At 54.7% G+C, this 18,240-nt stretch overlaps 5 protein-coding genes across 5 annotated transcripts; 4 read left to right on the top strand and 1 right to left on the bottom strand.

The window, feature by feature from the left end:
• The first annotated feature begins 318 nt into the window (after positions 1-318).
• Positions 319-2,387, top strand: M406DRAFT_287666 (MFS general substrate transporter). The gene is made up of 3 exons (XM_040918751.1): positions 319-864; positions 950-1,561; positions 1,629-2,387. Exons 1-3 carry the CDS (start codon positions 512-514, stop codon positions 2,152-2,154), a joined length of 1,491 nt encoding a protein of 496 aa, XP_040777696.1. The 5' UTR covers positions 319-511; the 3' UTR covers positions 2,155-2,387.
• A 567-nt stretch (positions 2,388-2,954) lies between these two features.
• M406DRAFT_337681 (uncharacterized protein) lies at positions 2,955-4,094 on the top strand (the record flags this gene model as incomplete). The annotated part of the gene is made up of 2 exons (XM_040921281.1): positions 2,955-3,009; positions 3,151-4,094. The coding sequence occupies 2 exons, from the start codon at positions 2,955-2,957 to the stop codon at positions 4,092-4,094; spliced, it is 999 nt and encodes a 332-aa protein (XP_040777695.1).
• A 538-nt stretch (positions 4,095-4,632) lies between these two features.
• Positions 4,633-6,311, bottom strand: M406DRAFT_337680 (uncharacterized protein; the record flags this gene model as incomplete). Its single annotated transcript, XM_040921280.1, has 3 exons — positions 4,633-4,998; positions 5,091-6,153; positions 6,292-6,311. The coding sequence occupies 3 exons, from the start codon at positions 6,309-6,311 to the stop codon at positions 4,633-4,635; spliced, it is 1,449 nt and encodes a 482-aa protein (XP_040777694.1).
• Positions 6,312-7,587: 1,276 nt separating this feature from the next.
• On the top strand, positions 7,588-8,482 carry M406DRAFT_287661 (uncharacterized protein; the record flags this gene model as incomplete). The annotated part of the gene is made up of 2 exons (XM_040918750.1): positions 7,588-7,864; positions 7,965-8,482. The coding sequence occupies exons 1-2, from the start codon at positions 7,798-7,800 to the stop codon at positions 8,480-8,482; spliced, it is 585 nt and encodes a 194-aa protein (XP_040777693.1). The 5' UTR covers positions 7,588-7,797.
• Positions 8,483-9,574: 1,092 nt separating this feature from the next.
• On the top strand, positions 9,575-12,666 carry M406DRAFT_287659 (N-terminal acetyltransferase A, auxiliary subunit; the record flags this gene model as incomplete). The annotated part of the gene is made up of 3 exons (XM_040918749.1): positions 9,575-10,481; positions 10,649-11,779; positions 11,870-12,666. The coding sequence occupies 3 exons, from the start codon at positions 9,575-9,577 to the stop codon at positions 12,313-12,315; spliced, it is 2,484 nt and encodes an 827-aa protein (XP_040777692.1). The 3' UTR covers positions 12,316-12,666.
• Between the last annotated feature and the right edge of the window lie 5,574 nt (positions 12,667-18,240).

The following is an 18,240-nucleotide window of genomic DNA, read 5'->3' as shown; positions in this document are numbered from 1 at the left end:
CTTGGGTATGAATAATTCGCCTTACCACCCCTGTTCTGCTCACACCTTATCGCAGCTGTGGCAGCCAGACCCCCATCCTAATCCTGGGATGGGCCAGGGACAGAAGATGTACTGTACCTGGTGCTGGTCTCCATAGTTTATTAGTTCCAGAAGCTCTTGATTCAAAAGTAGGGTCCTTTCCGGTCCTTTTCCAGTGTTGTGTGGCGGCTCTGAATCGTGTCTCGTGCCTTTTTCTTTTTCTCCTCCTCCACCGACCACGACGGTTGTCACACGACGATCACTATCTCGCCCAAGTCCCTTTGATCGGAGTTGAGCCGAGCCGGGTCGAGAAGAAGAGTTGCTGTTGTTGAAGCTGAGCTGTGCTCCCTCTCCTCCTCCTCCACCAGGTTCCGGACTTGACCGAGCGAGAGAGTGTCTGTGAGAAACAGATAGAGAGAGAAAGAGATATAGAGACAGAGAGAATACAGGAAGAGGCAGAAGAGAGCGAGAGATACACCCACACCCAGGGAAAATGGCATCGCAATCACCACCCGTGGTCGAAAAGGAAAAGGGCGATATCGAAAAGTCGACGCATCGCAGCCCCGACGACAGCAGCGATGTCGCCGACTCGACCCTCGCCGCCCTCCAGCGCGTCAAGACTGCTGACGAGCACCACCCCATGCACTGGGGCTCCTTCAAGAAGTGGTTCATCGTCTTCTGGTACTGCATGCTGCAGGTCTTTGTGACCCTCACCACCACCACCTACGTCAGCGCCGAGTTCCTCGTCCAGGATCAATATGGCGGCTCTACGCAGATTGTTGCCCTCGGCCAGTCCATGTTCATCATAGGCACTGCTATCGGACCAGCCTTCCTTGGACCCCTCTCGTATGTCTCTCTTCTTCTTCTTCTTCTTCTTGTTGTTGTTGTTTCGTGTGTGTTTCTTGCTGACTTGGCTTTCCTCTCCTCGCAGTGATATCGGCGGTCGCAAATGGGTCTATGTCGTGGCTATCTTCATCTACGCCATCCTCAACATTGGCTGCGCAAAGGCCCTTAACCTGCCCATGCTCATCATTTTCCAGTTCCTCTGCGGAACCGCCGGCAGTGTGGCTCTGTGCAATGTCGCCGGCACCATCGCTGACCTGTTCGGCGACTCTGACGGCGCAGGTCAGCCCATGGCCCTCTTCGTTGCCTCTGCCAACACAGGGCCCAGCCTAGGCTCGCCCGTGGGCGAGTGGATTACTGACAACGTCAACATGGGCCTGCCCTGGATCTTCTGGATCAATGTTATCATTGGTGCCGCCTTTGCTGTGGGCATGTGCTTCCTCCCGGAGACACTGCCGCGCATCGTTATCGCCAATGCTGTCAAGAAGCACCAGTCCGAGAACCCAGAAGAGATTGCTATCGCTGAAGAGCGCATCGACGTCGCCAAGGAGATGCGCTTCGTCACCACCATGGCCCTGCGCATTATGGTCACCGAGCCCATTGTCATCTTCCTGGGTCTGTATAACGGCTTTGCCTATGGCCTGCTGTTCCTGTATCTGGACGGCGTCTTTGACGTCTTTGTGTTTAACAATGGCCTCTCGTGAGTTAACTACGCTGTATTCATCATCCGCCCTCCCCTTTCTGACCTTTGCGTTCTTCCTCGATAGATACATCGGCGCCGACCTTACCTACCTGAACTTTGTTGTCGGCGTGGCCATCATGTTCTGCATCGTGCCCCTCCAGACCTGGCTCTACAAGCGCGACCGTCTCAAGCACGGCACCAACCGCCCCGAGGCCCGCTTCCTCACCTCGCTCGTCGGCGTCTGGGGCTTCCCCATCTCTCTGTTGTGGTTCGCTTTCACCGACGACGGTAGCGTCAGCTACTGGTCGCCCGTCATCGCCGGCGGCCTGCTCGCCATCTGTGATCCTTTCCTGTGGCTGGCCATGCTGAACTACCTTACCGACTCGTACCCCAACGTGGCCGCCTCCGCCGTCGCCGCATTCCTGATCCCCAGTTTCCTCATCGCCGCCGGCTGCGCCCACGCTGGTATCGCTATGTTCGAGAACATGAGCACAAAGTGGGCCATGGCCACACTGGGCTTCGTCTCCTTTGGCCTGGTCGCCCTGGTGTATATCCTCTATTTCTTTGGACCTCAGATCAGGGCTAGGTCTAAGTTGGCTCGCAAGTTTTAGATGACTGTCTGCGTGTTCTATGTAGACGTTGGTAGTAGATAATTGGTTTTGCCTTTTGGATCCTTTTGAGGTGATCTCTTTACTTTTTGGACTTTTGGAGATTTTATATCCAGTGGACATAGAGGGTGGGGGCGAAGTGATATTTATGAATGCGATAGAGAAGGAGGAGGCGAGAGAGCAAAAATTAAAAATAAGGAAGAAACAAAACAATATATATATATATGTGTATCTACATACCTGATCCCAACCTAAACATGACTTCAGGTCCGCCTAGTAGTGAGAGGCAACCTCATACAAGTCTTTCTCATCGAACCTTGCTTTGCATTGCATAGGGCTGCGTGCTAAGTTGAGTGAAGAAAAAAAAAACCACCTCTAATAAGCCTATCGTGGTGTCCTTCTTCTCAGTGCCGTTGAAAGCCTCTAACGATGCTGAGCAGCGGCTAGGGTCTTTCGAGGGGAGGGGGTGTGAAGAAGAGGCCCAGGAAGCCCTGAGCCGCCAACGCTATTCGCCAATCAAACGACCCTGCAGGCCCTGCGTCCCCGCCCCCTCCAAGTACCCCCCGGTAAACGGTGTACTACCAAAGTACAGCCCGCTAACGTACAGCAGTATCTTATAGTGTTCAACACCGCCAAAACTTTTTTTTCTGCCGCATTTTAGATCGTCTCCAGTTCTCTTTCTCTCTCAAGCTCCCAGCACCGCCAAGAAGAGGGGAAGACCCTAACAAACATAATTGCACTTCCCTACTGGACTTATTCTCGACCTACATCAAAGGATATCAAACCTCCAGAGATCGATCGCCATGGCATCATCGCAGGAGAATTCCATGCCGTTCATCAGGAACATGGCCTCCAGTGGTAAGTGAGCCCCATAATTCATCCCCCGTTTCCCACTTCATCTTCTTCTCTCCTCCCTTCCCCTGCAGCGAGAAGCAAGCAAGGCAGACTCAATGACTAACTGTGTTGTCTCTCTTTTCTTCTTCTTCCCCCCATCTAAAGACCGCAAGGCACGCGAGCAGGCCTTGGCCTCCCTATGCACATTCCTCTCCGCAAAACACATCTCGTCCTCGCTCTCCACCCTCGACATTCTCAAGCTCTGGAAGGGCCTTTTCTACGCCCTCTGGATGTGCGACCGCCCGCTGCCCCAGCAGCAGCTCTGCAGGGACCTGGCCGAGCTCGTCTGGATCCTACCTGAGGAGGCCGTCGCTCCCTGGCTGCGGGGTTTCTGGGCCACCATGGCCCGCGAGTGGACCACGGGCATTGACGTGCTCCGCATGGAGAAGTTTCTGTTACTGGTGAGAAGGGTACTGGGTGTAAGCCTTGTGTGGGCGCAGAGCCGGGCGTCCGAGGCGGCCAAGACAAAGAAGACGACGACGAACAAGAAACAGGCCGGTGGCAGCAGCGCTAGCAGGAAGAGGAGGGCCGATGGCAAGGCGGTGGCCGCCGACGAAGCCAAGACCAACGACGAGGTCAGGTGGGATACAGATAAGGTCGAGCAGGTGTTGCGTCTGCTTGCGGACTGGCCCCTGCGGCCCGACGAGGAGAGCAGGCGCGAGCCGGAGGAGGATGGCCTCATGCCCAAGATGGTCCCCGTCGGCCTCAAGCTGCACGCCGTCGACATCTGGGTGGACGAGGCCGAGAAGGCAGGCATGCTTGAGGGAAGCGAGGACGAGAGTGACGCCGGCGGAGACGAGACGAAGAATAAGCGGGAAATGAAGAAGAAGAAGACGGAGGCTAGCAACGATACTTTGTCTGGCCGCGAGGTTCTGCAGCGCATCAACGATCTGGTCGAAACCCTGCGCAAAGAGACGCTCAGCACTGCGGTGCGGATACGATCCAAAGACTCGCTGGCCGACGACCGTCTACCCTGGAACCGGAGCAGTGGAGATGAGGCGGACGGCAAGGACGATGACGATGAGGGGTGGGGTGGCCTGGGTGAATGAGCTTAGTACGAGGTGCTGGCCCCCTCTCGAGACAGGCCTAAAAGGGTTCAGGAGATACCAACAGGCTCATTCAGAACGGAAGGGAGTGGAAGGGAACGGATACACTGCTTACCAGGCATGGCGTTGGCGTTCACGGCTGATTCAGATATGGACGGGCGGCGTGGCATCGGTGGATTATGTGATAGATACCCCGACCTGATTCATCGGCTTCCAAGGAATCTATTATTAAGTTGACTGATTATATCGAGTGAACATGTGACCGCTTCGATGTCCAGCGCCTGTTCTTGTAGCAAGCCCATACTTTCCAATACTCTTTCTTCCCCGCTTTCTCCTTCTCTCCTTTCTTTCTTCCTGTTCACCTCTCTCTATGGGTATCACTTTCTTCTTCTTTTCTCTTTCTAGACGCTGATCTGCTGCCTTATGCCTTACGTACAAAGGCCGCAAACAGAGCTTAGGCCGGCAGGAATGCTGCTAAATAGAATGTTGGACATTTCTCCTGACAGTTCCCCGAGACCATTCTCGTGTGCTGGATGGTTTTTCAAGCCATCAGCCGCTGGGCCGGAGTGACCTTATCCCAGTTCTTGGGCCCCGGTGCTTCCACTGTGCCTCTCTTGGTAATCACCATGCCCAGCCCAGGATGCACTTCGGCTTGGAATGGCTCAAACGGCACCTTCTCGCCGTCGATGCTGATGTACCCGTGCTCGTACTTGGGGACAATGCGGAATGCCGACACTTTGAAGTATTTGACAAGGGGGTGGTCGATGAACGTGTTATCACTGCTGGACGCGAACAGGCCAAGAACCTTGGAAAAGGGCACGTCGGCATTGATAATGTAGACGTCTAGAAATCCATCATTCATCAGGGCGGCGTTGAAAAAGAGTACGTCAGGTGCCATCCAGGCGAGCTGCGGATAGTTTGGTCAGGTCAGCCACACACGCACACATAAAGGCAACTTTGATGGTCAGTGCAGGGTAGAGAATGGTCAGTGTCACTCACATTGCCGGTGAAGATGGTTCCGATCTTGTCGGCGTCCACCTTGACCCAGTCCTCGGGGATTTTGTCGTCCGTGGTGCCGTATCTCAGCGGCGGGAGGCCTTTCTCGCCCGCCTGGCCCTCCCTGTCCAAAGATGGCGCCGCGGCGAGGTCCGGGCCCACGACGCTGCCCTCCCTGTGTCTCTTGTAGTGATCCCGCACGCCCTCCTTGTGCTCGACCTCCATCTTGACGTACAGCTCGCAGGGGTACTCCTTCTTCTTGAGGATGCGGGTGAGGGCACCGTACATGAACCGGGCGCTACCCATCCAGCGCAGGTGCTCGGTGGCCAGGTCGGCCTCGGCCATGACGCCCAGGGTCTGGCTGAGGAAGGACAGGGTGCGTGTGCCGCCCTGGGTGATGCTGATTAGGTCTATCGGGGTGGGCACGCCCTTGACGATGGCCAGGGCGGCCAGAGAGGGCCGGTGGGTGCCGAAGACGTTGCAGGCCAAGGCATTGCCGCTGCCGCAGGGCACATGGGCCACGGCGATCTTGTGGAGGGCGCGGCTGGCATCGGGCCTGCTGCCTAGCCCGTTGTAAACCTCATAGGCCAGCCCGTCGCCGCTGCAGGGGACAACAATGTCGAACTTGTCTATGTCCATCTGGCGCACCAGGTCCAGAGCCTCCCCGGAGCGCGTGGTCGTGTGGATCGTCATGGGCATACGGGCAGCCTCGAAGATGGGCTTGACCTGGTGATCCCACTTCTTCTGTGCGCCGCCGGGTCCGGCGTGGGGATTGACGAGCACATAGGCGGTCTTGCATCGTGGTGCTGGGCCGTATGCACGGCTCATGAGTGTATCGACCCATCTCGTGATGGCCTCGGAGTCCGCAGGAGCGGACGAATCCTCCCCCTCTCCGGGCGCTGAGGTTGTTGCTGCTGCTGTGAGCGTGGTCGAGAACGACAGCTTAGCAGCCTGCAGCTGCACATCGGTGACATTCTCGGCGTAATCAACGGTCAGGGTGTGCTGGTCAGCTGAGAGCTCAGCCCAGAGGACGTTGTAGAGCGGGATAGACCGCGGGGCACTGGATCTTCGTGAAGGGCCTATATGTCCCAACGGGAGAGGGGATGGCACGAGCCGTCAGCGTCTGCCACAGCCACCAGCCAGTCTGTGTAAAGAGGGTTCTCCGGACGACCCAAGCTTCTGGAGCGCCTGGCGTGGAACGTACCTGAGGCACGAGGTATGCATGACCGGTTGCTCTTGTGGCTTGTTGTACTCGACGTGCCATCTGCGCAATCAACCGATGATCAGCGGATCTTATCGTCTACCTGGCACGGCTTTGGTCGGGGTGTTTGTACCTCGGACCAGCAGAGAATCTTCTTGTATCGTGAGGGAGACATTCTCGCCGAGGCGTAGGGTGTCATCGGGAGACCGGACCAAGGGCTCGGGTTTCGGTGATTGATCGGCCATGCCTAGGCGGTGTCGAATCTGGGGAAGAGAACGAGCGGATGACAAGTAGCACCAGGCAGTAGGCTGGCAATTCAAGTTTTTCTTTGGAAAGGAGAAGGGTATAGAAGTGGTAAAAGTGGATTTGTAGCGGTGTGCTTTCTTAATTGGTCGCGTCTGAAGTAAGTCTTCGCGTCGACGGCGAGGTGTTCTGAAGGACAAGTAATAAGATGCAAGGACCCAAAAGAAGAATATTACGCAGAGACACAAGGAGAAATGTACAGGCCACGCATCAAGATCAAAACGAATGACTGTATTCTCTGATTATGTACGATATGTACCTTGAGTTGTATGTGCTGGGATGAAATATCCGAATTGCAAAAGGGAAAGAAGAAAAAGGAAGAGAAAAAAAAAAGGGAGAGGAAGATAAAACGGAAAGGACGAGAGGTTACAGGGGCCACGGGAAGTTGCATGTGAGGCGTGTACACTATGTACAGACTAAGTACACATGACCACCGAAGTGGAGGAGGATACCTGCCGTGTACATGCGAGTACCTGGAGAGCAGTACGACCATATCGAGAAACCCAACCGAGGTCGCTTTGCTCTTGCTTCATTACTACTAGTACTATGCATATTACTATGCTGTGCTATGTAAGTACTAAGTAGTTTTGTTTTTTGTTCCGGGAATGCCATTATTACTTACTCTGCTTGTTGACCATCAGTTCTTCCGCGGGTCCCGAAGCATCCCACGGATTAGAGGAATTGCCTGGCTTGGACATAATCAGAATTTATGCGACCTTGCCAGCATGATTAGACCAGACAGTCATGTAGGAAAAATAATAGGAAGAAAAAAAAGCTAGACAATACTTCTTGCAAAGTATGGGGGTGGTTTTGAAGGATTGCACCATGTACTATGTATGCACTTATAGTACATGTCATATCCTAGCTGTGCAGGCAGTCCAAGGCTCTGGTCTTACATAATCCACCCCCAACTCCAACACTTGCTCTTTCTCTTAATGCCCCATTGCAGTCACCCCATATACTACATACAACTTAATGACGACAACATTACCACAGCAAATTTGATGCACCACAGCACTAAGTGAGCAGGGCAGCTTTCAACACTTGATATCTATTTTATAATTCCACCCACCTGCAGCTCCGGTATACGTTGCTGCTCAAGCAGACAAGGTGGCTCGACTCTTCTGGTCACGTCCCCAACGTCCAGACCCGGACTCCCCGGCGTCATCTCCCTCCGCGCCTCCGCCACTGCCGTCCCGCGATATCATGAGCGAGCCTACGGCTCAGCCAAAGCTCACACCGCAGTTCTGCTTCTCTTCGACAGCATTACGTGGTATGTATACCATTCTTCCCCTTTGTCTGTTGTGGGGAAAAATAATGAGAGCTCATGTCTGACACCATTGCCCACTACCCCCCTGCTCCTCCCCCGATAGACTTCCTGCGGATCTCCCGCGGTACGATTGATGATACCATCGCCCAGAACCTGAACGCGCTCGTCACTCCTGCATCGGCAGGCTTCGATCCCAGCTCGACATGGCAGCGCAACCCGCGACCGTCGAACCACCGCCAGATCGACGCCCGCTCATGTAGGGCCTTCAAGGACCAGGTGCTCTTCCCATCATGGCAGGCCCGCTCCGACATCCTGAGCTACTGCGCCGCCGTCGCCACCAGTCCTGACCCGGACGACCCGGCGGCTGCCGCGCGGGGCGCAGAACTCGAGAGGAACAGGGGGAGAGTGCCCGACGAGAGGCTGGACCCCTACTCAGCGAGATTCTTCCCCACCGAGCCTAGGACGGCACAGCTGGCGATGCTGGTGCGGCAGGAAGAGGGCGTCGAGCGTATCGTTAGGACCAGGACGTGGGGTCTCGTCAGGGACAGGTGCGGTGACTCAGACGCCCAGGACTGGCAGGTTGCCCTCGCCAGCTGGAGGGGGGAGCATGCTGGTGCATAGCATATGAGCTATGGAGGAGGGAAGGGTGGGGAGTAGGGGCAAGGCAGAGTAATACTGCGTGCAGCCTTTATGTGTTGTCGTGTCTTCTTCTACCTACTGATACCTTCATGATGACAACTACAACAAGGGTAGGTCTATACCCAGGAAACTTATGGGGTTTCGACTTCCTCTCGAAAAGAAGACTGATGAAAAGACAAATAAATGAATTAAAAAAAGAACAATGATGATGATACACACAAAAATAGAAGAACATAAATAATAACAGACAGGTACCAGCCAGATGGGGGGCAAAGGTGGGTGGCAGGATAGTGATCAATGCTAGTATGCTATGGTACTTATAGTACTACTTACAGCTACCTACTCTGTACTATGGTAGCATTGTCTTCAGAGGATAGCTCCCCTTATCTTATCGGGAAGCTCCTAGGCCGGCGTGCCTGGCTGTCTCAACTGACCCCACCAAACCATTGCATTTAACCCAGCCAGCCCACCTGGGCCCTGACTGGCAAGGATTGTCAAGTGGCCCACAAGCTTGCACGCCAAAACTTGGAGCTCCTCTCTTCCGTTCGGTTTTTTTTTTTTTTTTTTAACTGCATACTTACATAGTAACATCGTACGTAGCCAGGCAGACGGGGTACAACTCTGGCTCGACCCCCACCCACGAATTCCCACCACCACGAGCTCAATCACTACTACTATACCTACTACGAACCACTACCACAGCCACCACCAGCAGCAGCCTGGCCATTTTTATTTGTGGTTTCTTGGGTTATTGCCTGAGCCAATATCTCTTCTCTCCTCTGGCCCCGCTCTCTTGTCGCCCCACCTCGTCTCTACACTGGACACACACTCCTGGTCTGGGTTTACTGTCCATAAAGAGAGACAAGAAAGACGACACGACGCTGCAAGTAGTCTCATTACGAGAGACCAATTCGCCAGCTCAGACAGCCCCAGGCGTCTCCCCAGCCCGGCTTCCACTTGCAAAGGGGCCTTCCGACGAGCTCGCATCACGCCCGGCGCCTAACGCACACGCACACGCACACGCACACGCACACGCACACGCACCTCCCACCTCCCACCACCTCCTCCTCCCCGATGCCACAACCTCTGAGCACGAGAGAGGGCAACCTCTTTCGTCAGGTCGTCCGCAACTATGAGGAGAAGCAGTACAAGCGCGGTCTCAAAGCTGCCGAGCAGATCCTCAAGAAGAACCCAAAGCATGGGGATACGATGGCCATGAAGGCCCTCATCCTCAATGCCCAGGGCAAGACCGAGGAGGCCTTTGCCCTGGGCAAGGAGTCTCTAACCATCGACATGAAGTCCCATATCTGCTGGCACGTCTACGGCCTGCTGTACCGCTCCAATAAGAATTTCGAGGAAGCCATCAAAGCCTACCGCTTCGCCCTCAGGCTCGAGCCCGAGTCGAGCCAGATCCAGCGAGACCTCGCCGTCCTCCAGATCCAGATGCGCGACTACCAGGGTTATGTCCAGAGCAGGCTGGCCATGCTGCAGGCCCGTCCTGCCCTCAGACAGAGCTGGACCGGCCTCGCCATCGCCCACCACCTCGCCGGGAACCTGACAGACGCCGAGAACATCCTCAAGACCTTTGAAGACACCCTGAAGACTCAGCCTGCCCGCTCCGATCTCGAGCATTCCGAGGCCCTCCTGTACCACAACATGATCATCGCCGAGACCGGCGACTTCCAGAGGGCCCTTGACCACCTCGAGTCTGCCTGCAAACACAACCTGGATCGCCTGGCCTACCTGGAGGCTCGCGCCCGGTACCTGACCGAGCTGGGAAACAAGGAGGAGGCATCTCAAGCCTGGCGCGCTCTCCTGGACCGGAATCCCGACCACGCCGAGTACTATGACGCCCTGGTTGAGGTGTCAGATCTTTCCGCCGGAGACGACCTCCTTAGCCGCAAGGCCATCTATGACGAGTACGCCGTCAAGTTTCCCCGTTGTGACGCCGCGAAACGGCTCCCGCTAGACTTCCTAACCGGTAAGGCTCCTTTCCTCCTCCCTCCTCCTCCTCCTCCTGCTGCTGCTGCTGCTGCTGCTGCTGGCTGCGCCTGCTACACAGCAATGACCGTCTACTGGGAGGGCGGGTTCATCAGGATTGCCGCACCCCCTCCCCCCTTCGCGGATGCATGTGCTGACACGGACTAGGTGACGAGTTCAAGGCCGCAGCTAAGTCATACCTGGCCATGGTCCTCGACAAGGGCATCCCGTCTACCTTTGCCAACCTGAAGCACCTGTACGCGGACGAATTCAAGAAGGCGACACTACGAGACGTTGTCGACGAGTATCTCTCCACCGCCGCCGCCGAGGGTGACAGCTCGAGGGGCAGGGGTGCAGCCGTCTTCTACCTCGCCCAGCACTACAGCTACTACCGCAGCCGCGACCTCCCCCGGGCGATGGAGTATGTGGACAAGGCTATCGAGGAGGACCCAGAGAATGTGAATTTTGCCATGACAAGAGCGCGGATATGGAAGTACTACGGCAACCCGCAGAAGGCCTCGGAGGCCATGGAGCACGCCCGAGAGCTCGACACCAGGGATCGATACATTAACACCAAGGCCGCCAAGTACCAGCTGCGGAACAACGAGCTGGACAGGGCACTCAAGACGATGGGCATGTTCACTAAGGCTGACACGCCCGGCGGCCCCCTTGCGGACCTGCTGGACATGCAGAGCGTCTGGTTCCTGACCGAGGATGGCGAGGCGAATGCGCGCCTCGGCAACTTGGGGCTTGCCCTGAAGAGGTTCCATGCTGTCTTCAACATCTTTGACATATGGCAGGAGGACCAGTTCGATTTTCACGGCTTCTCGCTCCGCAAGGGCATGATACGAGCCTACATTGACATGGTCCGGTGGGAGGACCACCTGAGGGACCACCCATTCTACACCCGCGTTGCAGTCGGCGCTGCCAACGCCTACCTGCGCATATACGAGCAGCAGGAAGAGAAAGCCGCGAACGGGGTCAACGGCACCGAGAATGGCAATGCCAACGGCGACGACGCGCTGGAGAAGAAGAAGGCCGCAAAGAAGGCCAGGAAGGAGGCCCAGCGCCTGGAGCGCGAGTCTGCCGAGAAGGCGGCCAAGCAGGATCCCAACAAGAAGGGGGTCAAGCCTGACCCGGATGCCCAGAAGAAGCAGGATGACGACCCCCTCGGAGCCAAGCTCGCCGCCACCACCGAGCCGCTGGCAGACGCCATGAGGTTTATCAGTCCGATGTTGCAGTGCAGCCCCAAGAGCATTCAGGCGCAGACCACCGCCTTTGAGGTGCTCATCCTCCGGAGTAAGTTTGAAGCCCTCCATGACAACAATGCCATCCCACCCAGGATGGAATGAACCTCTTGTAATGGCGAGTGGACTGACAATGAAGCAGAGAAGTATCTTCTTGCACTACGATGCCTAAAGGCCGCGCTGTCGTTGGATGCGGAGGATCCCAAGGCCCATGAGCAGGCCATTCGGCTACGGCACGCTCTGAACACTGATCTGGCGACGCTCCCACCCAAGGTCACAGAGGTTATCAACGCCGAGTTCACAGAAGTGTCCGCATCGGCGGACTTGGCCAAGCTCAACCAAGAGTACCGAGAGAAGCACAAGATCAGTCCGCAGCACGTGCTGTCAAGCATTCGTGTTCAGGCTCGGCTTGGCGAGGACCGTGGCAAGCTTGCCAAGGATGTTGTGGCCCTCTTGCAGCTCGACGACATCAAGGTGGAGGACGCAAAGGACGCGCAAGACGTGCTGAGAGCCTGGAAGAGCGGAGAGGTGGATGGATTCCAGAAGACGGCGCAGCAGAAATGGCCAGAGTCTTCAGTCTTTGCCTAGAACGCTTGGCTGGACAGCTTGGGCACTCTTGCGTCAAACGCAGCCTGTGGATCATGGCAGGTGAGATTGTCTTCCTGCAGGTCGGCACCATTGACTGGAGCGTGGAGCAGGTGAGCGGCCCTCGAATGGGGCGTGAACTCTCCGCCAGGATGCACGACTTAGGTGGGAGTCCAAAAACGGACTTGTGCATCCCCCTCCCCCCCTTTTTCCCGCGCTCGCTCACTCACTCATGATCAATGCTACCCACCAGAAACGCTGGCACGGCCGAGGAGCCGAAAAGTGGGAAGGGGGAAGGACATTAGGCTTGGAAGAGCGCATAGAGCATTGGAAAATACAACAATATCTTCACACAAAGACCATCACTGTTCGATGCTATCACGCCCGCCGGGCGCCAGTGGTGGTAGTAATATTGTTATGTCGTCGCCGTGGGGCGCAGGACTTGCTAGACCGAGCACGCCAGGGAGGAACGGCCCGGGGCTCCGGCGGCAGGTGAATCCATATGGAGAAACACAGTCCCAGAGGAAAGGGTTTCGTAAACCTTGCTGGTCGACGTCAGAGAAGGGCGATTATGAAATGCAAAAACAACCCCCCCTCAAAATCTATACTGGACCACGCCTGGAAAGGGAGTAATGATGTGTTGGGGTTCGTCGTTTCTTACCACACAGTTCCCCGTCCCTCAGCCTTTGTTCTTACCTGGAACGCCTTGACAGGATCGAAACGGATGATGGATAGCAAAGGGGGTGAGAAGCTGTGTATCGGGGCGGGCTGTAATTCTACCGAGCTCAGCACGAGGCGTATCGAATTGTCTTAGGGAGCGGAACTTTTGTCACAAACATCTCTTTTGTGGCGCACACACGCGCACGCACACGCACAGCGCACATGCCCTGCGTCTCCCGCCCGTCCTTCGGGGGCCAGGCATGATTCCCCCCTCCCCCCACCCCTGGCTCGTCTCATCTTGCTGCTGGTTTGCGACAGTACGGGAAAAGGATGTACATGCATGTGATGTTACGCCAACAGGGAGCGTCAATGGAATGGGGATTGAACATCTCGGGGTCTCGGGCTGGGTCAGTTCCAGAAGGATCGCACCATTTCCTTTTCTTTCTTTTTCCTGTTCCTGTTCCTGTTCTTCTCTCTCTTTCTTTTTCGTGGTCAAGTGCTTAGTGATTGGTAGACAAGCGCGGAGGGGAAGGTAGAGAGGGCACCGCAAGTCACTCCGTGATGAAGAGAAGTGTGAGAGGGCACATTACAATCTCGATCTCTGTCCCCCCCTCCCCCCTTTCCCCTTTACTCCTCTTCTAAAGAAACGATACTGCAGTCAACACCGAGATCTGCCTGCCCATGTCTATCGATGCAAGCAACGCAACAAGTCCCCATGCATATTTCAGATTCACAACCTGTCGGATGCTATGCTATGGATTGTGCATCTTGATAGAGAGGGCCACGGTGAAGGAAACATAAGCCTTGTTCACACTCCGCAGCCCTGGAGAAAACTCGTTCCGCTTGGGCCCCCGTCTCCTTCTGGTGTCAGGTCTGTTCTGACACACCTGCTATGGCTGCTGCTTGGAACAACAGCAGCTGCACCTGCAGCAATAGAGGCTGGTTTGGGTCACTTGCATGCTCGCATGCCAGAGATCAGCAGGAGGAGGACGACGACTGTGAGGACGATGGGATGCTTCTGGGTACTCCCCTGGTCGTGAACCACCGGAGTTGACTACCCTAACCGGGCCACACCCAAGATTTGATGCGAACTCGCCAATCTCGAAAGGATCCCCACTCGGGCTGCAGTGGTTGTTTTGGTCCAGGGCTGGGCCTCTGGCGAGCGGATGGGGATCAGCATCCGCCGGCAGAGGTCCGCGGCCAGAACAAGCTTTCTCTTTTGAGAGGATACTTGTGCCCGAAAAGTACCCTGCACATTGTATTTTTTTGTCTTCTTCTGTCCCTTTCTTCCTTTTCCCTTCTCTCTGTCTCCTCTCTCTCTTCTTGCGTTCATCCCCTCCTTATTTTTTATTATTATTATTTTTTTTTTTTTTTGGTGGCGCTCGGTCCTCGAAGAACTGTCAAGCAAGCAGGGTTTCTGTTTTCTTAGGCATTCAGACAGCGCACAGTATAGCACAGCACAACAAGCCTTGGCGGGGGCCACAAGTACACATTAGTCTGGACCTGGCCGCCTGGCGAAGGAGCAGACCGGTCTGGGAATGCCCCAAAGCCCCCCTGTGCAGACAGACTGGTTGTGAACATGTACCACTGAACTATGTACCATAGATAGTATGTACTGCTCTAGTAGCATGGGTTCCATGGTAGTATCCACTGTGCGGCGCGCCATATCCACCTTGGGGAAGACAGATGACGGGCCCCACAGAGGGTAATTTGAGGCTATTGCGACGAGATCATTGGCAATATGCCCAGGCTGGCTAATAGCAGCTCTATTTGTAAAGTAAGCAGTGGAGTGAAAAAGGAAGGAGACTTACATCAAGAGTCTGTGTAATAAAGTCGCTTTTTTGTTCGCTCAAGAAGAAGAAGAAGAAAAAGAAGAAGAGGAAGGGAAAGGAGAATGAGCCTTATATAACAGAATTGAGGAGGGGGAAGAAACCACCAAAATCATAGATCTTGACGTTGACATCGCTGGCGATATGTTACATACAATTACGGCTTGCTATCATACACTCTTTCAAATACACACACACACACACACATTTAGGGGTGATGAGAGGACGGACGGAGTGTCGACAGTGGCCCGTGGCCCGCCCATGTCATTATCGTTATGATACCATAGTCGTAAGTACTTACAAATATGTGTACAGTATTATTATGTGGTGACTGTGCCCCGTGTTATGTGCCCCGTACAGTCCCTCCTCAATCTTACTCAAGAGGTCTGAAATGGGGAAAGACAACCGGCCAAACCGTCCGCCAGGAGCCATATGGTCTGATCCGGAGGGGGGAAGGGGTTGGCTCCTCCTCCTCTTCCGTTCAAGGAGATTCTTTTCTCTTACTTCTGTAACCACACAGGACGTGCAGCAGCGGCGAAGCAATGTACAAAGTAATGCGTGTGCTATGTATGTGTGTCTGCACCGTGTCCGAAAGGAGACGTCCAGGCCCCCCCCCCTCCCCTGCTGCACATGCCCTGAGCAAGAAGAGAAGGAGGGCCAGGGATCAAGGGCCAGGGGCCGTAGATCAAGAAGAAGGGGGCCTGCTTGCTGCTCAAGGTTCACTTCTAGTACCGTTTTCTTTCTTGCCAGGCCTTTCCCAATTCGACAGCTCTGATGATGGGTGGTGACGAGAAGGGTGGAGGAAGGAGAAGAAGAGGAGGAGGAGGCGCGCGCCTCTGTGGGTCAGCCTCTGCCTCGTAGTTGTCCAGCAGGGAGGGGCCAAGAAAAGTCCCCAGAAAAGAGAAACAAAAGAAAAAACACAACCACTCGTCAACCAGATAAAAACACACACACTCAAGACAAGAATTGAACCTGATGGACCGACACAGCACCTTGACACCTTGTTTGGTTGCGGGACAATCTTTTCCGGATGTGAATTTAAGCTCCCGCTAAGATGGATTCCCACGGGCTCGCGTATCTCTGGCAGGTGAGGCGAGGGTTGGCGTTTCAATACCAGCAGCGTGTTGCCTTGCTTCGCTTGATGTCTCGCTTCTGCCCGTCCGCAGCTGCAGGCCATTTGGTCAACCCCAAAAGAAGGGGAGGGAAAAAAATCGTGGTTGTGGTGGCTGCTCCTCCTCCTCCTCCTTTTCTTCCTCCCTGTCCAACGTTTCCTTCTTTTCCTTCCTCCATTTTTCCTTCTCCTCTGGATCCTCTGGAGCGGGGTCACGTCACCTTCCACGATCCTTGACCATTGTCTGAGTGGGCAATAGAGGACAGTGGGCATAACAAGGGGAAGAACGAGGAGAAGAAGAAGGTCTAGTAGAGGACAAGGACGAGGGTAGGAGTGGGTTAGGAGTGGGCTTGGGAGCGGAGACACACACGCACCACACCAATGAGTACTGTAGTAGGGTCCATGTCCACGTCCATGGTCCATCCTCAACCCCCCCAGCCAGCCAGCACAGCCAGGTGTATGCACTTGAGGAAGACCAGGAGGGAAGAAGGAAGAGGAGAGAGAGAGAGAGAAAGAGAGAGAGAGACAAAGACGAAGAGGGAGACAGGCAAGCAAGGATGAGGATAACAAGGTGGAGTGGGAATGCAACCCTGGGATATGACATATCTCCAGACTACAGACAAAATGCAGCTCGTAAGTATGCCATGTCAGGGTGGGTGGGCTCTGCTCTGCTACTCCCTTTCCATCATAAGTGACAGGTCAGGAATTCTTGGGACCTACTACTCTGCAACTGTGTGTGAACCATGCAGCTATGGTACTATGTATGGTGGCAAGGAGGGAGGGGCAGTGGGCTGTTCTTCCCTCTGACATCTTGCTTCTTTCTTCCCCGATCACACATCGAACCCCCCCCCCCCCTTTTTTTTTCCTTTCTTTTCCCCCCCTCCCCTTCCCCTCCATCTTGATCATTAAGGTGTGCATAAGTATCTGTGATGGTGACGACAAAGACGAAGGAGAGTTCTTTTTTTCTTTCTTACTCTCTTTCTTCTTTCTTTTCCCCCCAATATCGAGCGAGGGTCATGTCTGATTGTGGACTTTTGAGGTTACGGCCGAGGTGGGATTGTGAGTCTTCCCCCCTGAGCAACGGTGAACACCACCCACTCGTAGCGTCTGGGGAGTTCCCTCTTCGCACCCCTCCCAGTGCCCACCCCCTGAAGACGAGACCTGAACGGAGATCCTGGAGCTGAACGAGGCTAGCCGCCCCCCCCCCTCCTCCGGACCCCTGCCAGGTTGAATAGCGGGAGCATGGACTCTTCTTTTCTTTCTTTCTCCTCTCTCACTCGCGCGCGAGTGCGTCAGCACGCTCTCTTTCCTGTTCTCACCATAGCCATAATGGTAGCAGACTGCGCAGGGTAGATCTTTATTAATGCGGGCTCACTGTGTGCGTGTACTAGCATAGCTGGGCATAACTGGACTGCAATCAGCACTGTACACTCCATAGGGGGGGTAGTGAAGAGGGTTTATGAAGTACATACATAGTACTGGAGGGAATAATATTATTTTCATAACTCTCCGAGTGCAGCGACACAGCCTAATCATTCAGCACAGTGAGAGGGGTGGAAAAAACAAGAAACTTTCCTACCAGACATGCCCCTCAACTTCATTCGGTCCATCTCACAGCCTCACGTTGAACCATCTCACCACGGCAGGAGGAACTGACGAAATTCGGCAAGTTCCGACAAGCTTGTCCCTACTATAGTCGAAGCAGAGGTTACCTACCATTATTATCATAGTATCATAAGGTCAAAGCACACGGCTAGCTAGCTATACTAATACCTGTTATAGTATGCTGCAGTCCCGAGGTTCCTTTTTTTTTCTTTTCTTTTTTTGCTTTCCTTTTTCTCCTTGTTCTCAGGGATCTGCTTCTCGCCTCGTGTTCGGCCCATGTATCCCAGGTTTTCTCCCCTGTTGGTGTCTCCCGGGGATGCAGGCGCCCTTAGCCCTGGATGGGGCTAACTATGAACTGTGCTGTGATATTATAAAGTGCTGACTGAATAGTCCTGCGTACGCGGATGCTATCATGATTGCTTTTGCAACAGCCGCCTCCCTCCCATTCACAGTGGTTTGTTCCAAGGCTTGTGTGTACCAGCTGGGAATCCAAGACACTTACGAGCATGACGGGTTAACATCTACTACCACAATGCTCTTTGATACGCTGCTTGGCGAGGTACTACTACTACTCTCGTTACGGTTGCTGAGATACAGTGTACCTGCTGGAAGACTCACAATAGGGAGGGGATGATACCTTCTCTTACTCGTAATTGCCATGTACGTAGTAAGTACAGCCAACATCTATGAGTTGCCCTGCTACCCTTACTCTGTATGACCTGA

This window comes from Cryphonectria parasitica (assembly GCF_011745365.1).
Source record: "Cryphonectria parasitica EP155 unplaced genomic scaffold M406scaffold_3, whole genome shotgun sequence".
Classification (NCBI taxonomy): domain Eukaryota; kingdom Fungi; phylum Ascomycota; class Sordariomycetes; order Diaporthales; family Cryphonectriaceae; genus Cryphonectria; species Cryphonectria parasitica.
The sequence above is the reverse complement of the archived record's forward strand: the minus strand, read 5'-3'. Positions and strand labels throughout refer to the sequence as shown.

What these genes read in the sequence shown, in the direction of transcription:
- M406DRAFT_287666 (XM_040918751.1), top strand. Translation starts at nt 512, where the DNA reads ATGGCATCGCAATCACCACCCGTGGTCGAAAAGGAAAAGGGCGATATC. An exon ending in GCCTTCCTTGGACCCCTCTC is followed by an intron (nt 865 to 949) that starts GTATGTCTCTCT and finishes CTCTCCTCGCAG; the next exon opens with TGATATCGGCGGTCGCAAAT. An exon ending in GTGTTTAACAATGGCCTCTC is followed by an intron (nt 1,562 to 1,628) that starts GTGAGTTAACTA and finishes CTTCCTCGATAG; the next exon opens with ATACATCGGCGCCGACCTTA.